The sequence below is a fragment of the Idiotropiscis lumnitzeri genome, chromosome 1, assembly GCF_059441095.1.
Source record: "Idiotropiscis lumnitzeri isolate Australia: NSW breed Sydney's pygmy pipehorse chromosome 1, RoL_Ilum_1.0, whole genome shotgun sequence".
NCBI classification, from domain to species: domain Eukaryota; kingdom Metazoa; phylum Chordata; class Actinopteri; order Syngnathiformes; family Syngnathidae; genus Idiotropiscis; species Idiotropiscis lumnitzeri.
Genome location: NC_142391.1, coordinates 35,590,542 through 35,613,419, shown reverse-complemented (window position 1 = coordinate 35,613,419; position 22,878 = coordinate 35,590,542). Strand labels below are relative to the sequence as shown.

General features: G+C 40.9%; 1 protein-coding gene and 1 long non-coding RNA gene across 5 annotated transcripts; one reads left to right on the top strand and one right to left on the bottom strand.

Moving 5' to 3' along the window:
* Positions 1-5: 5 nt before the first annotated feature.
* Positions 6-1,217, bottom strand: LOC148344448 (uncharacterized). Its single transcript, XR_015844043.1, has 2 exons — positions 955-1,217; positions 6-412 (listed from the first exon to the last, which is right to left on the bottom strand). It is a non-coding gene; the product is annotated as an uncharacterized LOC148344448 (long non-coding RNA).
* On the top strand, positions 563-21,374 carry inpp5jb (inositol polyphosphate-5-phosphatase Jb). Of its 4 annotated transcripts, none has more exons than XM_088298158.1 (13): positions 563-631; positions 7,834-8,339; positions 9,188-9,295; positions 9,498-9,606; positions 13,471-13,587; positions 16,291-16,466; positions 16,623-16,734; positions 17,188-17,297; positions 17,429-17,627; positions 17,937-18,074; positions 18,151-18,234; positions 18,316-18,420; positions 18,499-21,374. In XM_088298158.1, the coding sequence occupies exons 1-13, from the start codon at positions 578-580 to the stop codon at positions 18,820-18,822; spliced, it is 2,142 nt and encodes a 713-aa protein (XP_088154284.1). In that variant the 5' UTR covers positions 563-577; the 3' UTR covers positions 18,823-21,374. The 4 variants fall into 4 exon arrangements, with proteins under 4 accessions (XP_088154284.1, XP_088154268.1, XP_088154259.1 ...); XM_088298142.1 differs by lacking the exon at positions 563-631 and adding an exon at positions 1,043-1,497; XM_088298133.1 differs by lacking the exon at positions 563-631 and adding an exon at positions 1,043-1,497 and having other exon boundaries at positions 18,316-21,374.
* Positions 21,375-22,878: the final 1,504 nt, after the last annotated feature.

Here is a 22,878-nt window from a genome sequence, read left to right as displayed (position 1 = left end):
AACAGTGTGTTTTTTTGTTTTTATTATTTAAGGACATTTATTGTTGTAATTCACATAAATAAAAATGATAATTTCTTTATTTCATCGTTAGGACGGCACGGTGACCGACTGGTTAGCACAATGGCCTCACTGTGCAGAGGTCGAGGGTTTGATTCCGGCTCCAGCCTTCCTGTGTGGAGTTTGAATGTTCTCCCTGTGCCTGCGTGGGTTTCCGTCGGGTACTCTGGTTTCCTTCCACATTCCAAAAACATGCAACGCAGGTTGATTGGACACTCTAAATTGCCCCTAGGTATGATTGTGAGCGCAGATGGTTATTCGTCTGTGCGCCCTGTGATTGGTTGTCAACCAGTTTAAGGTGTCCTCCGCCTACTGGCTGAAGAAAGCTGGGATAGGCTGCAGTGCCCCGGCGACCCTAGTGAGGAGAAGAGGTAGGGATAATGGATGGATGGATATTTCAGCATTTATTTGCTCCACCCTTCTCATTAATGGAACAATATTCCATTCTCTACTGCACATGTGCAGACTTGATTCAGGAAGACAGTAGCAAAACAAACCTGCTGGCGCAGTTGTGAGGAAAATGAAACGCCGTTATCACAGGGCAATGGGGGACGAGAAGAGCAGAAGGCGAAAGGTAATCAAACTTTTTTTAAAAATCAAAACTGCAGTTTCAACCTTTTTCCAAGCCAAATGTGCCTGGCCGACAACAGCAAGACACTCTTGCCAGTTGTAGTAGCACTGCTATGCAGTAGGGAAGGAAATAAACCCTCTGCAGTGGGGTGCCCAATGAGCCGGTCAGCCTTGCACCCCAAATGAATGAATACGCCCCTGCTAGTGCGTGTCCGTTCAACCGGGTTGTGCTCTTCCTGTTTGTGCACATCTCCACTGTGGCCACTGGGGGGCAGTATGGTTTAAATTCCCCGCCGAATAAGCGCCCCTGTTGCCCCTTCAGTTTACCTTACTTATCTCGGTCCAATCATGTCCCTGCAGCCGGCGTTTGGTCCACTCACAAACGGAAGCCGTCTTTGTGGCTGTTGGGGTGGGCGTGGGTAGGGGGGGTCGTGGCAGACTAACACAACTGGTTGGTGTCACGCTGTCGTTCAGTCAGGCTCGCCTGTTGTAGTCGAGTGTCCTTCACCTTCACTGGCGGTTTCCGGAAGCCGTGTTCTACTAAGGGCTGGTTTGAAGGACACTCGGTGGCAACAAGGCGGTGCTTGTCTCTTTAAGGAGGAGGAGGAGGAGGAGGAGGTTGTGGTTGTGTGCCCGAGAGATGTAGCCTGCTGCCTGCCTGCTGTCTTGACCGTCGTGTCTCCAGCATCCAGCCCATCTCCTGTGCTCCCTCTGGCCGACTACGACAGACCGGCGCTGGGATGCCGATGCTGTCACCAACACAACCTTGCCTTTTATAGTCAACCTGACAAAGTTTTTTTTATTATTATTTGTGGGTTTTTTTGGTAACGTTTGAAGAACTGTCATCTGTTTTAAATCAGCACAAAACAGGTGAGTGACGAGTATAAACACCCGCAGGCGTGCTTACGTCATCTTTGTATTTATGCTGTAACGGTATCTTTCGTTTGTGTGCATGACAATTGCACTGATGTGTTGCTTTTCTTGGCTTTCACATCGAAATGCAGGCGACCATAGAAGAACCTCGTTTAACATACGCTAAGTTGATGTTAATATATGGAAAGCTGTTTGAGCATTCATTGAATGTCTTTGGTATTCATGTTAAAGGAGAAATTTTCAGCCCCTCCTAAATTATGACTTGACAGTAGTAAATGATAAATATATGTGAAAAATCTGATCTGTGAAAAAAAACCCAACCATCTCTGACCCCCTCTTGTGCTTCAAATTTGAAGAAACCACTAAACCCGAGAAAAAAACAACCAATCAAAGATAGACTTTACACAGGTACACCTGCTCAGCCTCCCACAAAATAAAACTACAAACCAGCAACATTTAGTATTATAGTGACATTCCATTACAAAAAGCGTGCATTTCTGGGATAACAACTCGTCTCAAGTATTTATGTTCAACTTTCCAGTCATAATGAACTACGCAACAACACAATTTTTGTTGTTGAAAATAGCAAACCCTCCTTTTAACGTCCATGTACAACTACACACTTTATTGTCCCCAGGCGTAAGACATTTCAGCACAAGAACACCTAGAATTGACAAGTGACCGAACGACTGTGTTTTAACAGTCATATATTTTTCCACAACCTTGATCCCAGTCACTTTCGGCATTGTCACATGTGTGAAATTATTTTTAAATTACCATCCATTATCCATCCATTATCTTAGCCGCTTCTCCTCACAAGGGTCGCGGGGGGTGCTGGAGTCTATCCGAGCAATCTTGGGGCAGTAGGCAAAGGACACCCTGAACTGGTTGCCAGCCAATGGCAGGGCACACAGAGACGAACAACCATCCGCACTCACACTCACTCCTAGGGGCAATTCAGAGTGTCCAATCAACCTACAAGGCATGCTTTTGGAATGTGGGAGGAAACCGGAAACTCAGGCAGGCACGGGGAGAACATGCAAACTCCACACAGGAACCGAACCCCGCACCTCTTAACTGTGAGGCGGATGTGCTAACCAGTAAACCACCATATCACCCTTAAATTATCAACTTCTATATATATTTTCTATCTATCTATCTCTATCTCTATCTCTATCTCTATCTCTATCTCTATCTCTATCTCTATCTCTATCTCTATCTCTATCTCTATCTCTATCTCTATCTCTATCTCTCTCTCTCTCTCTCTCTCTCTCTCTCTCTCTCTCTCTATATATATATATATATATATATATATATATATATATATATATATATATATATATATATATATATATATATATATATATATCTGTATATATATATATATATATATGTATATATATATATATATATCTGTATATATATATATATATATATATATATATATATATCTGTGTATATATATATATATATATATATATATATATATATCTGTATATATATATATATAGAGAGAGAGAATCAACATGCATTATGACGACACTACAGGAAATCAGTCTCATCCTCTTTGTCCAATCACTCAAATGTCCTTGAAGCCGTTTTGTAATTAGGTCGCATGAATACGTACCCGCCGGAGACGTTAGTCATTTCTTTCGCGCTATGCAAATGAGCTCTGACCCAGGGTCACACTGTGGGTATTGCTTAATGTGGAACTGACAGGACATATTTATATTATGTACGGTATCATTGGGCAGGTGTTAGAGCTACATTGAGGTGTGCTCTATTAAGTTCACACGTGTCTTGTCAACGTTCAATGCATTTGTGTATAGTACTAGGTGATAATATGTGTGCATGGTTAAGTTCATTTGTGTTGAATTGGCCTTAATATTGCTCACACACTTCCACGTGAGGAGTAAATGGTGTGAAGATGCGCTACTTGTGCAATGCTCTTGCTTTTGCTTTGACAGGAAGGAACATGTCGGCAGTGAAGTGACTCCTTTGTTGCTGCTCAGCTGTTTGCAGACATCAGTGCACTTGCATTAGACGCTAAAAGCTCAAGTTTCAGTGCACCTATACTGTGGAATTTAGCTCCTCCAGCTGAGTGTCAGTGAAACTTTAATATCAGGTTTCCCCATGATCTAGGTCTCAGTACGCCATTGTCAATGAATGTTGTAAAGTGTCACATGGGATTTGAGACATTTGACTTTTCTTATCTTATATGCATGATAGGTTAATTGAAATTGCTCATAGGTGTGAATGTGAACGGCAATGGTTGTTTATCTCTGAGTGTTTGGTAGGCTCTAGCTTAACTGCGACCCAAATGAGGAAAAATCATTATAGTAAATGGATGGATGGACTGGATCTATTTTGTACTATTAACTAACTAGTTTTGGCATCCTGTCTGTGAAGCTATGGCTTATCAGGAACAAGATGTGCCATGCTAACCAGAGTGGAGCAGAGAGTAAGGCACTAGGGCCTGGAGGAAACATTTTCATCTGTAGCAGCATGTCATTAGCATGAAGGTCAACATTGGTGTTCGCCCCCCCACCCCTCCCCTTATATGTCCCTGGTGGCTCAAAATGACAACACTCTCTTTTGGCTGTGATGTCAAAATGAACCAGCAGACAATGTGGACCAAACATGATAGGGACTGGGCTTGGAGGCTACACATACACATGACAGTACGACTCTACTGTACACACTCAATGGATGCTTCACATGAATAGTTTAATGCTGGAGTTTGCAAACCGTTTGCTCCAGGGTCCTCCGTCTAGGATAGACATTTTTCTCTTGACCCCCTAACATCCATTACCTCCAATAATGCTCACTTCTGTTTGAGGAATAATTACACTAAATGAGTAATAGTCTACACCGGGGATGGGCAACATGAATGCAGTAGTGGCCCACAATTTTCCATCAGTGCTACTGGGGGCCCACATAGTTCCCATTCAAAGATGGCACACCACTGCTGAACGTGAACAGCAAACCGACATTAAGTGCAAAAAATCATTTTGTGAACATTTTCATCAGTGTTACTGGGAGGTTTCATAGCACAGTGTACTTCGGGAGATGGGGGGGGGGTGAGAGAGAGAGAGGCTGTGTGTGTGTGTGTGGGGGGGGGGGGGGGGGGGTGAGAGTGAGATTTTGATATATTACTACTGTTTCGTTGTCTTGCATGTCATTAAAAATCCGCAACCTATCTGTATAACACTGCGTTGTAGAGCAGAAAAGTTCAGACCCTCTGCATGGAGTGTATGCCATCTGTCCATACAACCGCTTGTCCAGTTATGGCACCTGATGCATTAGTAATGCTTTTAGATATTGAATACATTCATGTTTTTGGAGGACACAAATTTTGTAACATCGCATCCACTTTAAACGAACTGTCAATGGTTCTTGCGGAGAAACACAAATTGCAGTTGGTGTACTTTTGAGATTGTGTCTAAATTTGGAAACTTATATTCTTCTTCCAATTTTACCTGAAAGACGGCTAATTTCTTAATTTAATTTTCTTCTTTGGTGAAGAAGTACAGGCCTGGCATTGGAGGTGTTCTTAAGCAATGTCTACCATCTAGTGGTGAACACTATTACTACAACTTAAAACTGCTCCGTACAGTAAAGATTTTTATCTTCAAAAAATAATCAAGGGCTACTCCGAGTAGGTCCCTTCTGTCGTCAGCTGCCTATCCGTGGTCTGAATGTAGTTTGTAGTTTTTTTAGAACTGTTGCCCAAATGCAGTTGCACACTACAAATTCAGATACAACTTGCACATCAGAAACACATGACTTCTCATTAACCCCTAACTCACTCAAAAATAAAACCATCAGCAGTCATTCAGCGCCATTGATGTTGTCAGAAATCAACCCGGGGGTCTACACAGGACTAGATTGAGCTCATTCCTTGAGTTCCTCTACATCCTCTCCACTTGCATTGCATCTCTCTCGCCCTCAGGACGGTGCATGTAAACACCATGACACATTTGTTATTATCAAATTGTTCCGCTCTTTCCTCTGCGGACGTGAGCAGAATAGGAAATGCTAATCTGTCCTGACTGTTCCCGGCGCAGAAAATCATTTTTGCTCTTGCTGTGACATACATTTAAAAAAAAAAAAAAGAAAAGATCAGCTACACTGAATGTTAATTTCATTGTGTGCGGCTTAGCTTCCACCTGACCTCAGGATGTCCTTCTGATCTATTGGTGTTTGTTTTTGTCATTTTGCCCTTTGTTGTGCATCTAGTGAAAATGTCTGTCACCATTTTCAAGTCACTTTTTACGGGTAATGTTTTGACGGGCCGTTCATACTTGCCAATTAATTGTGACAGCATGCATGTCGACACCAGAGTCTTACTGCTTTTGAGTCCGCTTCCAACCCTCTTTTAAACGGCTCCCTCCTTTATTTTTTTATTTCCTTGTCATGCCTATGATGTTGAAGTTTGACTTGATCATAGTGGAGATGAAAGTCAAAGTAAAACAACTGGACAAAGAGAATTAGTCCTAAGATTGAATGCAGTTAGGTCCAATGGAGCTCCAGAGCAAGGGGAGAGTGAGGATGAGAGAGACAGTCAAAGAGAGAAGAGTGAGGTGGGGGATTAAATCTTGTGAGGAATAGACAGTGCCCCAAGGAAGTGTTTTATACTGCAAAGAATCTGTGTTGCCAGTAAAATGGGACATCTCGCTCGACTGTCCATCTATCTCTCCTCTTATAATTCTGGACCCACCCACTGCCACATGAGCGCAATTGCTCTCCATTCGAAAGCTGTTCCCTGCTCAGAGCCACACTGAGCATGGGAACACAAAGATAAGAGCACGTGTGGACATGTGGAGCCCTTTGCGTCAAGTCACATCACCTTCTCTTCAAGGTCATGTGTAATCGTGACACAGCACTGTTGTTTATTTTGTATCGATTCATAATTTGTTGCATTGTTTGTTTGGACACAAAGCATAAAATGACTTCATTTTTATTCTGCACACAGACTAATGGATCCGATTCAGCTTTCTTATTTAACACCTCACCCGCAAGAAAAAAATCCATGTCTTGTTTTTAGTAATAATTGGTGAGGGGGATATTATCGTATAACTATTTTCTATTGTTCAATGCCTGCAAATGTGGAATATCATGTTGTTTTTATCAGGATCATCATATTAGCCTTAGATATATAGCAGCTCATTCTTGGTTTTGATTAAAATCTCTATTGTGTCTTGGAATTCTCATCCCTCAGCATGGGATACAGTTATTATTCAAGGATTAAATAGCTTTTTGCTCGACGAAATGGGCTTTAAATGCCTTATTCCCACGCTGGCTGCAGCTACTGTGTCTTGTTCTGTTAACTTGTGCCACGTTGTGGCTCATGCAGTTCCTCCTTGTGTTTGCTTTGTTCACGTTTGTCAGGTGCTCTGAGTTGATATGAAGTGACCGTGCAGCTCCCAGGTCCCTGCAGAAAAGGTAGACACATTAGGCAGGAAAGAACAGTGTGCACCGGTCATGTTTTCTCTGCCACAAAACATACATCTCGTACATATCGTTGTTGTTTTTCGATTGGTGTTCTTTAGCAATTGCTGCTGCTGCAACAAATGGTTTCCAAGATTTTGAAACAGCAGGAAAAAGACCTCTCAATGATTAACTAAGGCATCCTGTTGTTTCAACAGAGTTAGCTCAGTTGACTTGTCAAACAGTGCGTTGTAACCATTCATTTCACAGTGTAAAAGAAAATTGTAAATATTTTAAAGTGGAGCCTCCAAACACTAAAACAATCTGTGTAGTGTTGGTCCATTTATTTCTTTATTCTGTTTGACTCACTGGAGCGGTTCACAGCTGAGTGTGAAGCGGTTGGGATAAAAATCAGCACCTCCAAATCGGAAACCATGGTCCTCAGTTGGAGAAGGGTGGAGTGTCCTCTGCAGGTGGGGAATGAGATCCTGCCCCAAGCGGAGGAGTTTAGTATCTTGGGGTCTTGTTTACGAGTGAGGATAGGATAAAGCGTGGGATTGAGAGGCGGATCGGTGCAGCGTCTGTGATGCGGACTCGGTCTGTCGTGGTGAAAAAGGAGCTGAGCCGAACGGTCAAGCTTTCGATTTATTGGTCGATCTACGTTCCTACCTTCACCTATGGTCACAAGCTGTGGGTCATAACCGAAAGAACCAGTGTTCCTCCGCAGGGTGTCTGGCCTCTCCCTTAGAAATGGATGAATGTTTGACTCAAATGTTATTCCGATATAGCCTCAGATCCTTTTGGGTGGACTTGTTGATATTGTTTGGTCACAAGTGTTCTATACAAGTAAAATTCATCTTCAAATGCACACATGACTTAATTTGTGTCCTCTTTCTGTCCCAGGGACCACAGGAAATGGACCAAGACCACCCTAACCAAAGCCAGATGCCAATAGACAACTCGAGTGAAGCAGCAGACACAGTAACATCTCAAACGACGACACCGCATCCTTCAGATCCAACATGTGAGCCCACCACCGGGCCGCCCGCTCCAACTGCCAGGCCTCGGCGGCCCCAAAGGAGTGCCAGAGTTGAAGGTTCCGTTGACGTATGTGAACCCAAAGCTGAGCCCACACGAGGCGATAACCAGGGCGAATGCGGTCCTGATGGCGCCGTGGCAAGTCATGCAAAAGCTTCTTCCAGCCCACCTGTCAGACCCTCAGGGGACCGGCACGGTCCCCACATCAAAGCCGGTCCAAAAGGTCCGGGGCATCACGCGGTCAGGGCCGCCTCAGTGCCTCAAGCACCTTTAAGCAAGGCTGTACCCCCTCACCTGAACCCCCATGCCCAGAGAGCTCTGTCTGTTGCAGGCACAGCCGACACTCAGGCCCAGACTGTAGAAGATTTCAGGCAAGTTCCCTAACTCATGTGCGAACATGCCATGCCTCCACACAGTTTCTCAATACGAGATTAGCTTGACAGTCATAAAGGCACTATAACACCTCAATACTGTGTACAAACATTTGACCTCCCACTATTGCCGTAAATATACGTCACACTGATTTATTACGGTTGCAATTTGCTTGTATTGTGCTTGAGAACTGCACTGCACACTGCACAGTACATAATTTAGTATCATGACAGCAGGGCAGTTTTATAGTTTGAAAACAGCAGACACTAGTGGCAGTTGTCCACAATCATGGCGCACAGCATTTGTGCCTGAAGGCCGATGAAAACGTTGGCATATGGACAAAGCCCACTTTGATAAAGACACACGTTTCTTTAGGTGCATTCATTTTCCATTTTCCATTCAGTTAAATATAAAGTATAGAAAGGATAAGGTGGATATTTGTGTTTCAAAAATCCCCGAAATATTTTGCCATATATGCCATTAGATGGCATAGACATTTAACGCTGACGTCAAGGTAGTTTTAAGTTAGTTCTGCACACAAGGAAAGCAAACCACCTCAACCACAAGTCGTTATCTCTGTGGACAGATTAGATTAGATGGATTAACAATTCGTGTTTGCGGCTTTGCTCCTTGATGTTTGTGAATAAATGACAGACTTCCCAAATAATTAACCTTGCATAGATTTGCTTGAGTTACATGCTTAAATTGCGTACTCAAATCATGCATAGCCAGGTCATATTCTTCTCTGGATGATTTATCTCGGGTTTACATTATTTTAATTAGATCAGGCTATCCGTCGGAAATAAGTGAGCGAGAGCAGAATATTATTAAGAGTCTTTGCCAACAGAGTGCACATCATCACTTGGAATGTGGGGTCAGCAACACCGCCTGATGACATCACCTCCTTGCTGGGCTTGAATATAGGTGATGGAAACACAGACATGTACATCATCGGGTAAGTGTATTCTGTAGCAGCATTGGTTTGCCCATATAAACTTCAGTTCCATGTTGCTGTGGTCTGATGTTCAAACAGTTAGGACTAATGAGCAGTAGCGCTGCACTCATTGTTCCTGTCATAAATGGTCATCCATGAGACGATCAAAGGCTCTTCTGCTTGCTCCTGCTGACCCATGTGCTTTGTGTCATGTGTCTCCAAGGCTGCAGGAAGTCAACTCTATGATTAACAAACGGCTGAAAGATGTCCTCTTCACGGACCAGTGGAGCGAGGTTTGCATGGAGAGACTCAGCCCCTTTGGATACGTGCTGGTCAGTAATGGTTTCTGGTTAGGAACATGTGCTCGCTGATTAAAAAATGCGGTTTGGCTTCCATTCTTATGTATTATGTGATGGATGATAAGGTCTGTGTTCGTAGCCTTTTTTCACTGTACTGTTGCTGCCTCCACTCATTTTGTTCCCTCAGCAACAAATGGAGTTATGATTTATAACAAGCGTGCAAGGTTAGCGTGTCCGCTATTCTGCGCTCTGTATCAGGCTCACTGGGCACAGTCAAGTTGTCATTGTGTCCGGGTCTCCCTGTATTCCATATAGAAAGTGTTTTGTTACAGCTCCAGCTGTTTTGAAATGCCCTAGATAAAAAATTGTATTGTATTGTTCCTGTTTTCCCCTTGTTTGGTTATTGTTTTTGTTTTAACTTGCGAACAAACATTCAAGATACATGCAAGTTGACATAATATACATACAATTTTTGTGGGGTAGGCAGAAATGGATTTGTGGCATTTCTATTCATTTCAATCGGGAAAGATGATTTGAGTGTGTTTTGAGTTCAGAGCATTGTCGTGGAACACTGTTGTGAGTGGATTAAAGACCCTGTAACTTCAATTCAGAGATTTGCGTACAGAAACATGATGCATGAAGATAGATGGAAAATGTGCAAAGACTGAGAACTGTGTAGTATGAAGTTGGAGATAAGACGCGTTTGAAAATACGCTCTGAGTGCACACTGGTTAAATCTGACCGCTTGGGAACTCAGAGCGTTGCTCAAATGATGCCGTTTGGTTATTCAGAGTGTGCCCAAAAAACAGAGTGTCAGTGTGTTCCCTAGGCACTCCAACTGGGGACACCATGCGTCCAATACGTCAGGCAGTCCAGACGGAAACAGCGTTAAACAGTTTTTCATCATTTCAAGTTTTCAATTTTTTTTCTTTCAAATACTTGAGCACCAAGTGTGAGTGGTCCCCTCTCCCAGTGTCTATTGGGCACAATTGTGTGTTAGTTGTAATTTCTTGGCCCGTTTGTACCACTCCAGCATGCGGTTAGCTACCTCGCTCTGCCGACAGCTGAAAAATGCATCATCCCTGGATGTTGCAATTTACTGAATTGCTTGATGTCATTTATATTCCCAAGTTGTTTTGTATTTTGTGTTATTCAGACTACTGCAATATGTTGAACCTCAAAGTATATTGTGATGTTATAACAAGTAGGAAGCATGTGCTCAAATGTCTGTCATGTGGTGTAAGCCACAGGCTGTCTGTTTAATAAATGTTTAACTTTAACTGAAGTGTCACTGTTATGCGGACTCACACACAGAAAACACCTCAGTGGGTATGTTCCAGCCACTGGAGGCTTTAAGAGGATGTATTACTGTGGCTCACGCTTTTGATTGGTTTTGGTTAAACTCGTATCTCAAGGCACCCGGAAAGGCACCCATGAACAGTTAAAGGGTGCCAAGTAAATAGTGGTCATCTATGATCATATTTTTCTACATTTTCACTTACGAATCCACCAACTTGCAAGTGTTGACAGGTGTTTTTTATATTTAAAGCAAAATATTAAAATAAACATTAAGGCTCTGAATTAAAATTACACAATTAAATCACAGTAATTAATGCATTGTTAAAGTAACCTCTCAGTATTTTCATAAAGACACAATTTTCTCAAGTACTACCTTTATTTTCTATAGCTGGTGAGTTAACAGGACATAGCATTGCAAGCAGCTGGTTTTCCTCTATCCTGTTGTGAAAGGATGTTTGCTTGTGCTGTTGGCATGCTAAGCGACGTAATCATCTTTGTGTACGTAAATCAGCTGTCAAGCCGAAAGAGTGAGACAAACGTCTCCCAGGGTGCTGTTTTATTTTTGGGATCAGAATGTTGTCAGTGCTGATGGGCCTCCGGCAACAATGCTGTTGTCTACCAATTCTTATGGTCAGCTACATGAGTTGAAGCCTCTGCAAAATCATGTTAGCGTGCACTTTGTGTGGCTGTTTAACAGTATTTTATGGAAGCCAAATGCTATTTGTAGGATTTTGTGTGCAGTCGTTGGTATGATGACATTAATAACATGAACGAACCATGGTGGCGGTTTCTGTCATGTGCATTATGTGAAGCTGCAAGGGGCATCATTGCTGGCGTGGCCTTAAATGTACCCAATGTGGTTTGGCTAATTCGCCCCTCTTATTGAGTCGCCCCGTATAAAGAGATGCAAAAACAATCTAATCATCAACATCAAAGAAAGCATGCTTGCTGGTAAACAAAGACCAAATCCCTGCTTCCTGATTCTTGGATGTTTTTGTTTCTCATTTGTACAATGCAATTATTTTCTTTCTATTGCTCTATTCCCACTTGTTCATGATTCAAGATATTTGAATGAAACGACATTGTAAGGCACATTCCAGTGTATTTTTATCTGTGTTAGTGCATGTGCTGGGACCGCCACTGCCCAACCCAGACGAGAGAGTCTAATCTCCAAGTTTTATGAACATGTTTACACTTCTGGGCATCAGCCAACTTTACACAAAAGCTGTCCGTGACCATTATAAACAACAGTGCACAAGAGACCTAATCTCTATTTTACAATGGAGCAGCAATGTAAGCCATTATTATTCGAGGGCAAATGCTTTTAATATTGAATGACTTAGTTAGCCTCACACTGGATTTAATAGGGTTGCTATATTTGCTATAAGTTTCTAAAATTATTAGTTTCTTTTGGTGGTGAACATAGAAGGAATGTACACATTAATGCTGAATATAAGAAATTGTATATAATATACTGAGCACATTTATTATAGTTGGCAAATGGCACATGCACTCACCAGTCATTACATAAAATGGACTAATTCACTCACATGTGATTTAATACAACAGTTGGATTAAATATTCCACCTTTGCCAAAATAATAATACTCACTTTTCTGATGTGCTGTTAATTGTAGTTGTAATTTGCAGTGGTATAGAATTGGGTCGTAGTGAGAGGTAATGAAAAGTGGTTACATTTTGACTGTCTCACTTGTTAAAAAAGTGACTTGACATATTACAAACTGTTTTCATTATGATACAGAGAAGTTCTCCTCCATGGCATAATTATAATAACCTTTTAACTATGTTAATCACCCATATATCTTGTATTTGATTGTGCAGGTGTACCAAATGACTGGTGTAGACCGTTAATGCTGATCTCCAAACAATCACCTTAAAAAAAAGATGGTCCACTCCACCTCACGGTTCAGTTGAAATCATTACGCAACAAAGGCGTACATCTAGCCTGGAACAACACAAGCAAGAGGGTCTTCAGTCACGTGGAGATGTGCGCATCCATTACTGGCCACAGGGTATTTCAGGCTCTGCATGATTATGCTTCGTTGGCCTGCAGTTGGGATGAGTGGACAAGTGAAGGAGAATGGGAGGGGGCAAAATCACTGTAGAGATCCATTGGGGAGCTTGGCAGAACATGCAAATACGTCTTCTTGTCCGACTTAAAGTAACACACGTGCTTTATTCACGCATCTTCATTGTGTATCGTAGCCCACTGTACATGTGCTGCTCGAAAATGTCGAAATATGCATAACATAGTGAAAAAGAATGTGAAAAATGACTTTCAGGCAAGTGACATTTACTGGTACTCTGAAAAACCGCTGTTTTCCGCGGTGTGGGCTGACCACAAGCAGTATGTTTGTTGTTGTTAAGTAGTGGTTGAGATTGGCGACAGCCTCCTGTGGGCTGAAGTGGAGGTTTCGGACCATCGGCAAGTTGGGATTGAGATCAAACAATTTGTTTATTGAAATTAAATATGCTTTCTGGCTCATACAGCTCCATTTTGTTTCACTATCAAATATCAGAATCATGCAAAGTGTCTAATATTCATAATTGTCCATGTCCTGTGCCATGATGTCCTTAGGTGACCTCCCAGAGGATGCAGGGCGTATTGCTGCTGGTTTTTGCCAAGTACTACCATCTGCCCTTCCTCCGTGGAGTCCAGACGGAGACCACCCGCACCGGCCTGGGGGGTTACTGGGTGAGACAACCACTCACACAGTTCTCTCTTTTGCACTTGGATATGATAGCATGACACTGTAAAAGAGACAGACATCCCTGACGTTAACTCAACATAGACGATAATTGGTCACAATATTAGGTACACAATTCAATTGTTGCAGTAGGGTTGCGCAATATAAGATGTTTATTGCTGGCGTCAGGCGGAATCCTTGTACCTCCAAAATTATCACTCTTCAGGAGACCCCAAAAAGGCAGGTTTGTTAAAACATTTAGTACATTGCGTCGTCAACGAGAGCAAGCTGTTTTTGACTTTTTTTTAAAAAAAATTTCATTATAGATAACTTGTGAAATTATTTAATTTGGTGTCATTTTTAATGTCACAAAAAATAACAATATAGACTATAACCACTAAGTTTAGCAACATTCACAGTATGTTGTGTGTTTCAGCCTCATTTTGACTTTTGAAGCAGCATTAATGCACTGCACTTTTCTTGGACTTGTTGCAAACTGGTATGTTTTATTTGTCAATGGTTATTCAGTAATATTGTTAGTAAGTTAATAAAATTTTCAAATGTTATCTTTTTTTGAGTTTTTAAGAGCAATACTTGTTAACCTTTAAAAGAAAATCGCACCAGATGAATACACCACATTAAAACTACTAAAAGTCAGGAACATCGTTAAAATATGAGAAGAGAGTAACGGTTGATGTGTTGTTACCCTCTTTACATAGATTATTAACAAGAAGCGTCAAAATTTCGCGTGATTCGCAAAAAGGCTTCCTTGTGCGGTTTGACGGCAGCATTACACAAAAAGGAAGAAAATGCAGAGAACAGACTTTAGTGCTATCTGTAAATACAAATTTATTCCTGCAGATGTTAATAACTCACTGCCGTTGCTGCTCAGCAAAGCATAGTTTTACCGGCAAGAACCCGGATATCTGGGCAGGCACGGAGCAGTGATAGCTCGATGTACTTACTGTCCTCTCTCCTTTTCAATATCATGACGATACACGCAAGCACCCACATAAAGTACAAACAATAATGACAAAAATTCCCCAAAAATGTTGACAACTGATAGAAATTCTCTGAAGTAAAACCGCTTTGAAGTACCAGTCCCCGCCATTACCGGAAAAGACGAGAATGTGTAATTCAGCTTTACACCGTAATAAATGCTTAGGTGGCACAGTGCAGTTTTAATTGACTATGTCTGTAACTGTGTTACAGCAATGATTAACCGACAATGAACATCAAATCAGTGCATAAAGAAATAAGTGTCTAGAGAGAGCATCCGAAACCCAAAAATAAATGGATTATATTTATATAACGGTACTGTATTTTGTTTCCATGCTGTACTATGATGTCACGACATACGTCAGCCAAAACCCTATGGCGGCAAAATTATATTCGTATATTAAATAGTCATAGTATCAACAATGTTAATGGTGTTTGTTTTCCACTATTTTGCTCCATAAATGTTCACAAAATGACAATATATTCACGTTTTTCCTTTTTATTTTTTTTTATTGTATTCATTTAATTTGAAATCAATTTAGCTTTGCTCAGGGACCATACAACTTATTCAAAATGACTTCCATTCTCAGTTTCATACTGACTTTCATACCGTTTATATTGCGATATCATGAAGGGATTTATACCATGATATGAATTGAAATGATGATCCAGCCTTAGGGTGTATGCATGAAATGTTTCCAATATTGTGTTGGCCTTTTTTTCATTTATTTTAGGTATTGGCACAATGGTGATGATGAGCTGCATTTGTCTAACATTTGAGGTCCCATATTTTAGCTTGCGTCACTGATATTGTCGTGGTTCAATTGCCTGACTTCTGTATTCGGCAGCGTGGGTTGAAGATGAATGAATGTATGGATTTTGTCTCGCAGGTGATTGCACGTACAATGTTTATCCAACACAAACATCCTGACGAATTCTGCATATAGTGTGAACTAAGCCACATGGTTACAATTTAAGCAGTATTGAGGCTTTGTTTCTTGTTCTTAAATTTGTCTTAAAGTCTTTCAGCTTTGTACTTACCGGACTCAACACTAAGTAGATAGGCAATGACATTAAATCCAAGAGCTGTAGTCACTCTGTTGCATAGTCAAGCAAACCAAAATAACCAAAAGGCAAACTACAGTCCGACATAAAGCCTACTTACGTCAGGTTTTACGTTTCAAAGAAATTGTACACATTTTGGACCATCCACCTTACCAAAGTTACTTTTGCTTTCTTTCTATGTTGGATTTGATTGAAAAAAAAATGTTGGTGCAGCACATCCCATCATGCAATCACATGCAGATAATTTGGCCGCATTGTCCTCATTGCTGAGGGCTTGACTAGATAAATGCCTACAGAGTTATGCAATCCTGACTTCTAAGTTAAATCCTGCTGTTGTCCGGAGTGCATTACAGGCATCAGCACATTCTACACGTTTTACACACTGAAGCGTCTTTCGCGATTCAATGAGGCGGAACATTGGTGAGAAAAGCCACACGCCCGTCTTTCTACCCCCTGGTTTGCACGTACAGTTTTTGTTTGCGTAAAAGATTCTCTGACACAATGAATATATTTCCTGTTGCATAGCAGTATTGACCTATGCGCACAACTGGTTGACACATTTAAAATGTCTAGTTGCTCACCGTTTTGATTGTATTGATTGTATTATCTTCAGTACTGAATCTATTACTCTTGTGTTTACCCAAAAGGGAAACAAAGGTGGAGTCAGCGCCCGCATGTCAGTTTTCGGTCACACAGTCTGCTTCCTCAACTGCCACCTGCCGGCTCACATGGAAAACTCTGATCAGCGCATGGAGGACTTTGAGAGCATTCTGCAACAGCAGCAGTTTGAGGGCCAGGCGGCTTCTGGTGTCCTTGACCACGAGTAGGTCACAAGCACACACATGCACACAGTGATGGCACACATCTATGTATGGTTTTAATATTTTCAGGTAAAGAGTGGGGAGGTATAAAAAATGTTTAGTTTTTTTTTTCAAATCTGTCGCAAAAACAAATGGTGATGTTTTCAAATGAATTACAGTGTGGTGTTCTGGCTTGGGGATCTCAATTTCCGCATTGATGACCTGGAAATGCAAGTGGTAAAAACGGCCATTGACAATAACAAGCTGTCCACGTTGTGGGAAAAGGATCAGGTAAAGAAAATGTTGTTTAGATGTATGTTTCATAGGAGACTTGAGTACTATACTGATTTTTTTATTATTATTTTATAACTAGTATAATTGTACCGGGCAATACTGAAATATTAGCACACACATGACGAACTGGAAAAGGATTAAGGTACACTCGCATTACGATTGACTATTACTGAAATTAGAAATAAAAAGAAAACATCTTCGCAAAGGCCACCCAAATTATATATCAATTAGTTATTATCTCTCTGATGTTATCAATCAACATTGAACATTTTTATCTTCATATTATTTTTTCATCTTATATACGGTAGAATCGCGTCCATCTACGCTTGTGTACCTAAAGTTGTGTCTTGTGCGATTATGATTGTGGTTGGGGCCACTCGGGAAAGTTCGAGACACCCCAACGAAATCACCCGTGACTGTAACCCATTATTATCATCATTATTATTTCAGTTAAACATGGCAAAGGATAGTGAGACGGTGCTGGAGGGATTCCAAGAAGGCCCCCTTAAGTTCCCCCCCACTTACAAGTTTGATGTTGGGACGAACATTTACGACACAAGGTTGGTTATATCTTGTGTTAACCAGTAATCACATTGCTCTGGAATACAGCCATTAGACTTGATAATATTTTAGTTTCAGTCTTTTTATTTAAGGAGATGTGTTTTCTCTACGCTCTGTGTCCTCCTCACAGTGGAAAGAAACGTAAACCTGCTTGGACTGACCGTATCCTTTGGCGCCTGAGGGCCATGGGGCCTGCTGCCAGCACTGGGAAACGAAATTCAGTTTCAGGGCTGACCAGTGGCACCAAGGTAACGCAGCACTGCTACAGAAGTCACATGGAATTCGTCGTCAGCGACCACAAACCCGTGTCGTCCATCTTTACCCTGCAGGTGAGAGGACCGGACTGTCTGTGGGAGGTAGTTATATTGAGGAGCTTTTTTACTTGAATAATTTAATTTGATAGAGATTCTATATACTGGTTTGAATACTATTACAGAAACATAAAACATGATATTGGCGACAATTCTGTTGCTGTAGGGCAGCTGTGGAATAGACCTTCCATGCAGTGGCAGTCTAATAAATGTTTTAAGTACGGCATATGCTACAATACTTGTGTTATGTCGAACCATGCAATTCTTGTTGAATCTAATAGTTGTGATTCAAAGATGCCGTTTCATTCATGGATGTTTCCTCTCCAGTTCCCTTACAAGGTGGATGTTCCCCTGGTCACAGTCTTGGTGGAGGATGAGTGGAATAGCATTGCTGATGCTATAGCCATGTTCAAACTGGCTCCCAATTATTCTCGCAGCTCCTGGGACTGGATCGGACTATATAAGGTAGAAAATGTGACATTCACTGTGCGCGCCAAACCTGTTTTACCAGCCTTAGTCACTCTGCGCTGTGCTGTCTCAGGTGGGTTTCAAACATCACAAAGACTATGTGGGATATGTGTGGGCCAAACAGGAAGAAGCAGATTATCATAGACAAGAGCATCAGGTAGGTGGTGCGTGTGATGTGATCTCCTTTAAAGACAGCTTCCTCTCACATTTAATAAATATTTCTCAAATTGTTTTGCAGGTAACCTTTACAGAAGAGGAACTGCCCAAAGGCTCGGGGGATTTTATCTTAGGTTACTATAGCAACAACATGAGCACCATTGTGGGTGTAACGGAGCCATTTCAGGTCATCGCCATTGTATTCTTTTCCCTTTCCTTCCTTCTTTGTCCAAATAGTGTTTACGTCTCCATCTTGCCTCCACAGATCCAGCTTCCCACATCCGGCAATGACATCAGCTCTTCAGACAGCTCCGACTTCAGCTCTGAGGACGACAGCACTGTCGTCCTCATGAAGTCGAGGTCTCGCAGTCCCAGTCCCCACAAGGCCAAGCACCGCCACCGTCGTCGCAGCGGCAGCCACAGCCGTTCCGGAAGTCCCTCGCAGGAGAAAATGAAGGAGCTCACTGCCACTGATGAAGCTCCATCCGTGACCACCTCAGAGAGCGAGTCTGTAAAACGACCAGCAGAGGGCAACCAACGGCCTGCTTCTGACGAGAACAACAAACAGAGAGAGGAGACAGGAGTGTGATGTTGTCTCGTGGTTGAAAAGCGAAAAGTGTGGGCCATTTATTTGACGTTAACCATACCCGAAGTTTGTTTTCATGAGACTGGGCAGTTTAGGATGCAATCCTTTTCAGGAACAAATATCAAGTTCCTCAAGAGGATTTTCTTTGCCTTGAGTTTTTACGGCGAAATGTTTCACTCTGTCCTGCATATTCTCAGTCTCGGTCCATTCTTTAGTGTGGTCAATACAGCCATGCACATTTGTAGTTAAAACAAATACATATTTAAAGGGCATTTTCTCACCTTGTCAAGTCAAGGTCATTTGCTCGCCACCTGGTTGGGCAATGTATGCAACCAGGTGTGGATGCATGCATGATGACCATGCTAATGATGTGATCTGGCTCAGGTTGCATAAAGTGTTTTCATTTCCTGGATTTAACACAGCATGCATACTGTAGCATCATCAAATATCAGGAGAAAGACCCATCCAGTGTACGTATCCGTCATTAACCCCTTGAAGCAAATTGATCGTATGTGGGGAAAGCGGTCATCTTAGCCAGGTCAGGACTGCACTGAATAGAAAGAGCCGTTCCATTTAGTATTGCATTATCACTAGACAAGGTTTGGAGTTTGCTTTTATTCAGACAAAAAAATAATAATTTTAGTGAAGAACAAAAAATGACACTTCAGCCTTTGTCAAAACCGTCGTCGTCTGAAATAAAGGAAACTCCAAACCTATTTTCAAGAAGACAGAATGAACGCTATCCCGCTATTGTAAGACATGCATATCGTCACCCCTCTTGAAATAAGTCATATTATGAAAACTATATATTTTTTGCCTTAAACATCTAGTGATGTTGGCCACCTCTGCTAAAATCAGCTACATTTTAGATAAACTGATCATCCAATTCTACCGCTGAAATTAAATTATTATAGAATGTAATACAATCTCTAAATCACTTTCCGTTTTTGGTTTTCTGGAAAAAATGAAAGGCGTGATTTTAGTAAGGTTGTTTTTTTTTTTTTTTGTTTGTTTTTTGTTTTTTTTTGCAAATGATATAGCCATGCAGAAAAATTGCAAATTGTAAGTGACTATTATTTTAATCTTTAGGAACATGGTGACATGTCAATTCGTAAGATCGCTTCTGGATGGCTAATCTCCAAACTAAAACAAAATCGGAGGGCTTTAGGAGGCCTCTCCTACCAGCCATGTCAGCAGCATTGCACATGTCAGTGGAGAGAGTGAACGTGAGCATTAAGGGCCTTTAAATAGACCCCCGAATGAGTGCAGTTAGATGTGGCGTCCCGTGGGAGGATCACTCTCAGCTGACACAGCACAGCTGTCCAGCCAGAGCTAATTTTTATTGGCTGCAGGGCAGCTGATATTGTCAAGCTAATTATGATGACGGTAACAACAGCCAAAATCTGATCCCCCATTCTTTAAACAAATTAGCAAAAACTAAATCACCAGAAATCCTTTTCCTTTGATACCATTATCAATTCAGAACAGTTGCATGACTTGTGGAAATGTAATCTGTAAATCTACCATGCAGCTACAGAGCTTTGCGTTTGCATTGTGAACCATTATGAAGTATCCCAAATTCCACTATGATATTTAAAAAAAAAAAAAAAATCCATGCTTGGTCCAGTTTAATTTCATGTCCTATATCTTGAGTTTCATCTCTTTGTTCTCTTTGCAAAGGTTCTCCTTCACTGATCCCTTGCAGTGACAAGCAGTGCAGTAGTTGTGTGACATTGTTAGCGCGTGACCTCTGATGACCTGTCTAGCACAGTGTGACCCTTTTGAACTCTTAGAGTAGGACAGTATTGTGTCACTGTTACCTCAGTGTGTGTGTGTGTGTGTGTGTAAGAATTGCTCTGTGTGTGTGCGTGTGTTTTTCTGAATGGTGTTTGCTGTGACTGCGTTTGCATGGTGTGGGCATTCTCTACATTCCGGTACTGTGATTTTTGTGCCGTCAAGTGCTGTTTTGGACTCTTTGTCATTTGTGAAAGTCGTTAGAAAATTAGAAAAGGTATGACGGTTGAAAATGTATCTTCCGTGTAAGTGTTTGGTGAAGAAAACTACAAGGGTAGGTATGCCTGCCTAATTCTGAAGCTTTTGAATGATTTCAAAGTGTAATAATGTATTTTATTTATTTTGAAATGAAAATACAGTAATGGACCTTTGTTTATAGTAAGATGTAAAAAAATAAGAATGTGATATGAATAAGATAAATATCTGTCATGATCAGTGACTTGTGAAAAATGTCTGTCTACAGAATGTCATTGTTTTCCTGTGTCTGGAATAGAGTAATATGTATCTGAAAGATAAAAATGAAGTATCATATAAAAATAGCAGACAATCTATGCCACAAAGTTTATTTTCTTTAAATTATGTATTTATTTTCTTATTTAGATATATTGTATGTGTATCTATTAAATGAGCCTGAATTCTGCTGGCCAGTGAGGGAACATTATTTCAGTGAGGTGGGAGAATCATTTCTTTTCTTAATGTTATGAGCTTGTTTTCTCAAATTGTTTTAAAAAATCAATTTAAATAAAATGTTGCTTTTATTGGATGATATGTCGATTATTGAGTCTGCATGTTTCTTCTATGACTTCATGAAAATGATTTAAACAATGCTGGCTTGTGAGAAAATTGGCTTGGTTTGTTTGACATGTGAGGTCAAAACAATTACCCAAAAAATGTCACAATGCTCTTTGGCGCCTTTTTTTTTTTATTATATCATTGTGCAAAATGGCTGCACCTGTTAATAAATATGAACGGAATCTGTGAAGACCATGATGACATGATGCTCTTCTGTAATGAAGCTGAACTGGTAGTAATTCAACTCAAATGATGACTGATGTATTGAAACAAGAACAGAAGAAAATTGTGGCCAGAGCACCAACTACTCTAAAAGGTACCAATGTACTTTATCATTTGCATTTGGTATGAGGGTAAAAAACATCAACACTGAACTAAATGAGCATGAGTGTTCAGTGTATTGCTCAGCAGCCTCACAAAGGAGAAACTATTGAGAGACACAAGCCTTTGTGTCTACATAGAAAAGGTCTTAACCCTTTGAGGTCAGCTCGTGAGAAATGAAAGCAAAAACAAAAATGTTTCATTTGTTTCCTTGTCACTGTACTATGTGCAAATATATTCTATTTATTTAATTTCTTTTGTTACTATACAATTTATCATTTGCACTATAGGATCACAATTCACATCATTTTTTTTCAATTATATTTATTTTTTACATGTCTCTTTTTGGTACTTATTGGGATAAATCTGAGACCTCTGGTGCTAATTTCATTCCACCATATGTTATGGACATGTATAAATATTTTCTGGTTTGACAAAATGTCCTGAATCCTTGATCTCTATGTGCCCATAATGATGCTTTTTTTTTTTTATGAAAGTATTGTTTAGAAACAAAAGACCCCCTTACATCATGCAGAGCAATAACAGGTGCATCTTGCATCATGCTTTTGCCCTCAGTATCCATTCTGTAAATTCATGCTGACTCATTTTCACTGATGCAACACCAGGCAGGGATTCTACCACTTTGTTGTTATGGAAATAGGAACATCATCATGAAGCAGTAGTGTGGATGGACTACACGATGTGCACTATGATGTTTTGAGTGCTATTTTCAGTCTGATTTCATTCGATATGAACAAAGAATGATACTTTGAATGATACAGAAAAGGTCGTCTTAGCCTTGCCAGCCTTTAGTTTTAGCACAAAACTAGTTGGGTAATGATTACCTAGCAGATATTCATGATGATGCGAATAACGCTTGTATTGAAGAGAATTTGAGCTTCAGGTGGACAATAAGCAAACCCCTGCTGAACCAGACCCTGACACGTCATTTTGTAAATTTGTTCATTTACCGACCGGACAGGTACAACATGTTGACAATCATGAGCTTGTAATTACATTACTCAGTAGCACACGGCACCTGAAGCAAAATAGAGGGATGGGAACTTTTTTACATGTAGAATAATGAAGTTAAAATAAAAGATAACTACACTCTGCTCTGCTCACTGCAGTTTATGTTTTGGAAATAATTTC

Excerpts from the sequence above, each read along its gene's own strand:
- inpp5jb (XM_088298150.1), top strand. The coding sequence starts at position 7,846 with ATGGACCAAGACCACCCTAACCAAAGCCAGATGCCAATAGACAACTCG. Across the intron at positions 17,628-17,936 it reads CGTCCATCTTTACCCTGCAG|TTCCCTTACAAGGTGGATGT; the intron begins GTGAGAGGACCG and ends TTTCCTCTCCAG. Across the intron at positions 18,421-18,498 it reads GTGTAACGGAGCCATTTCAG|ATCCAGCTTCCCACATCCGG; the intron begins GTCATCGCCATT and ends TTGCCTCCACAG.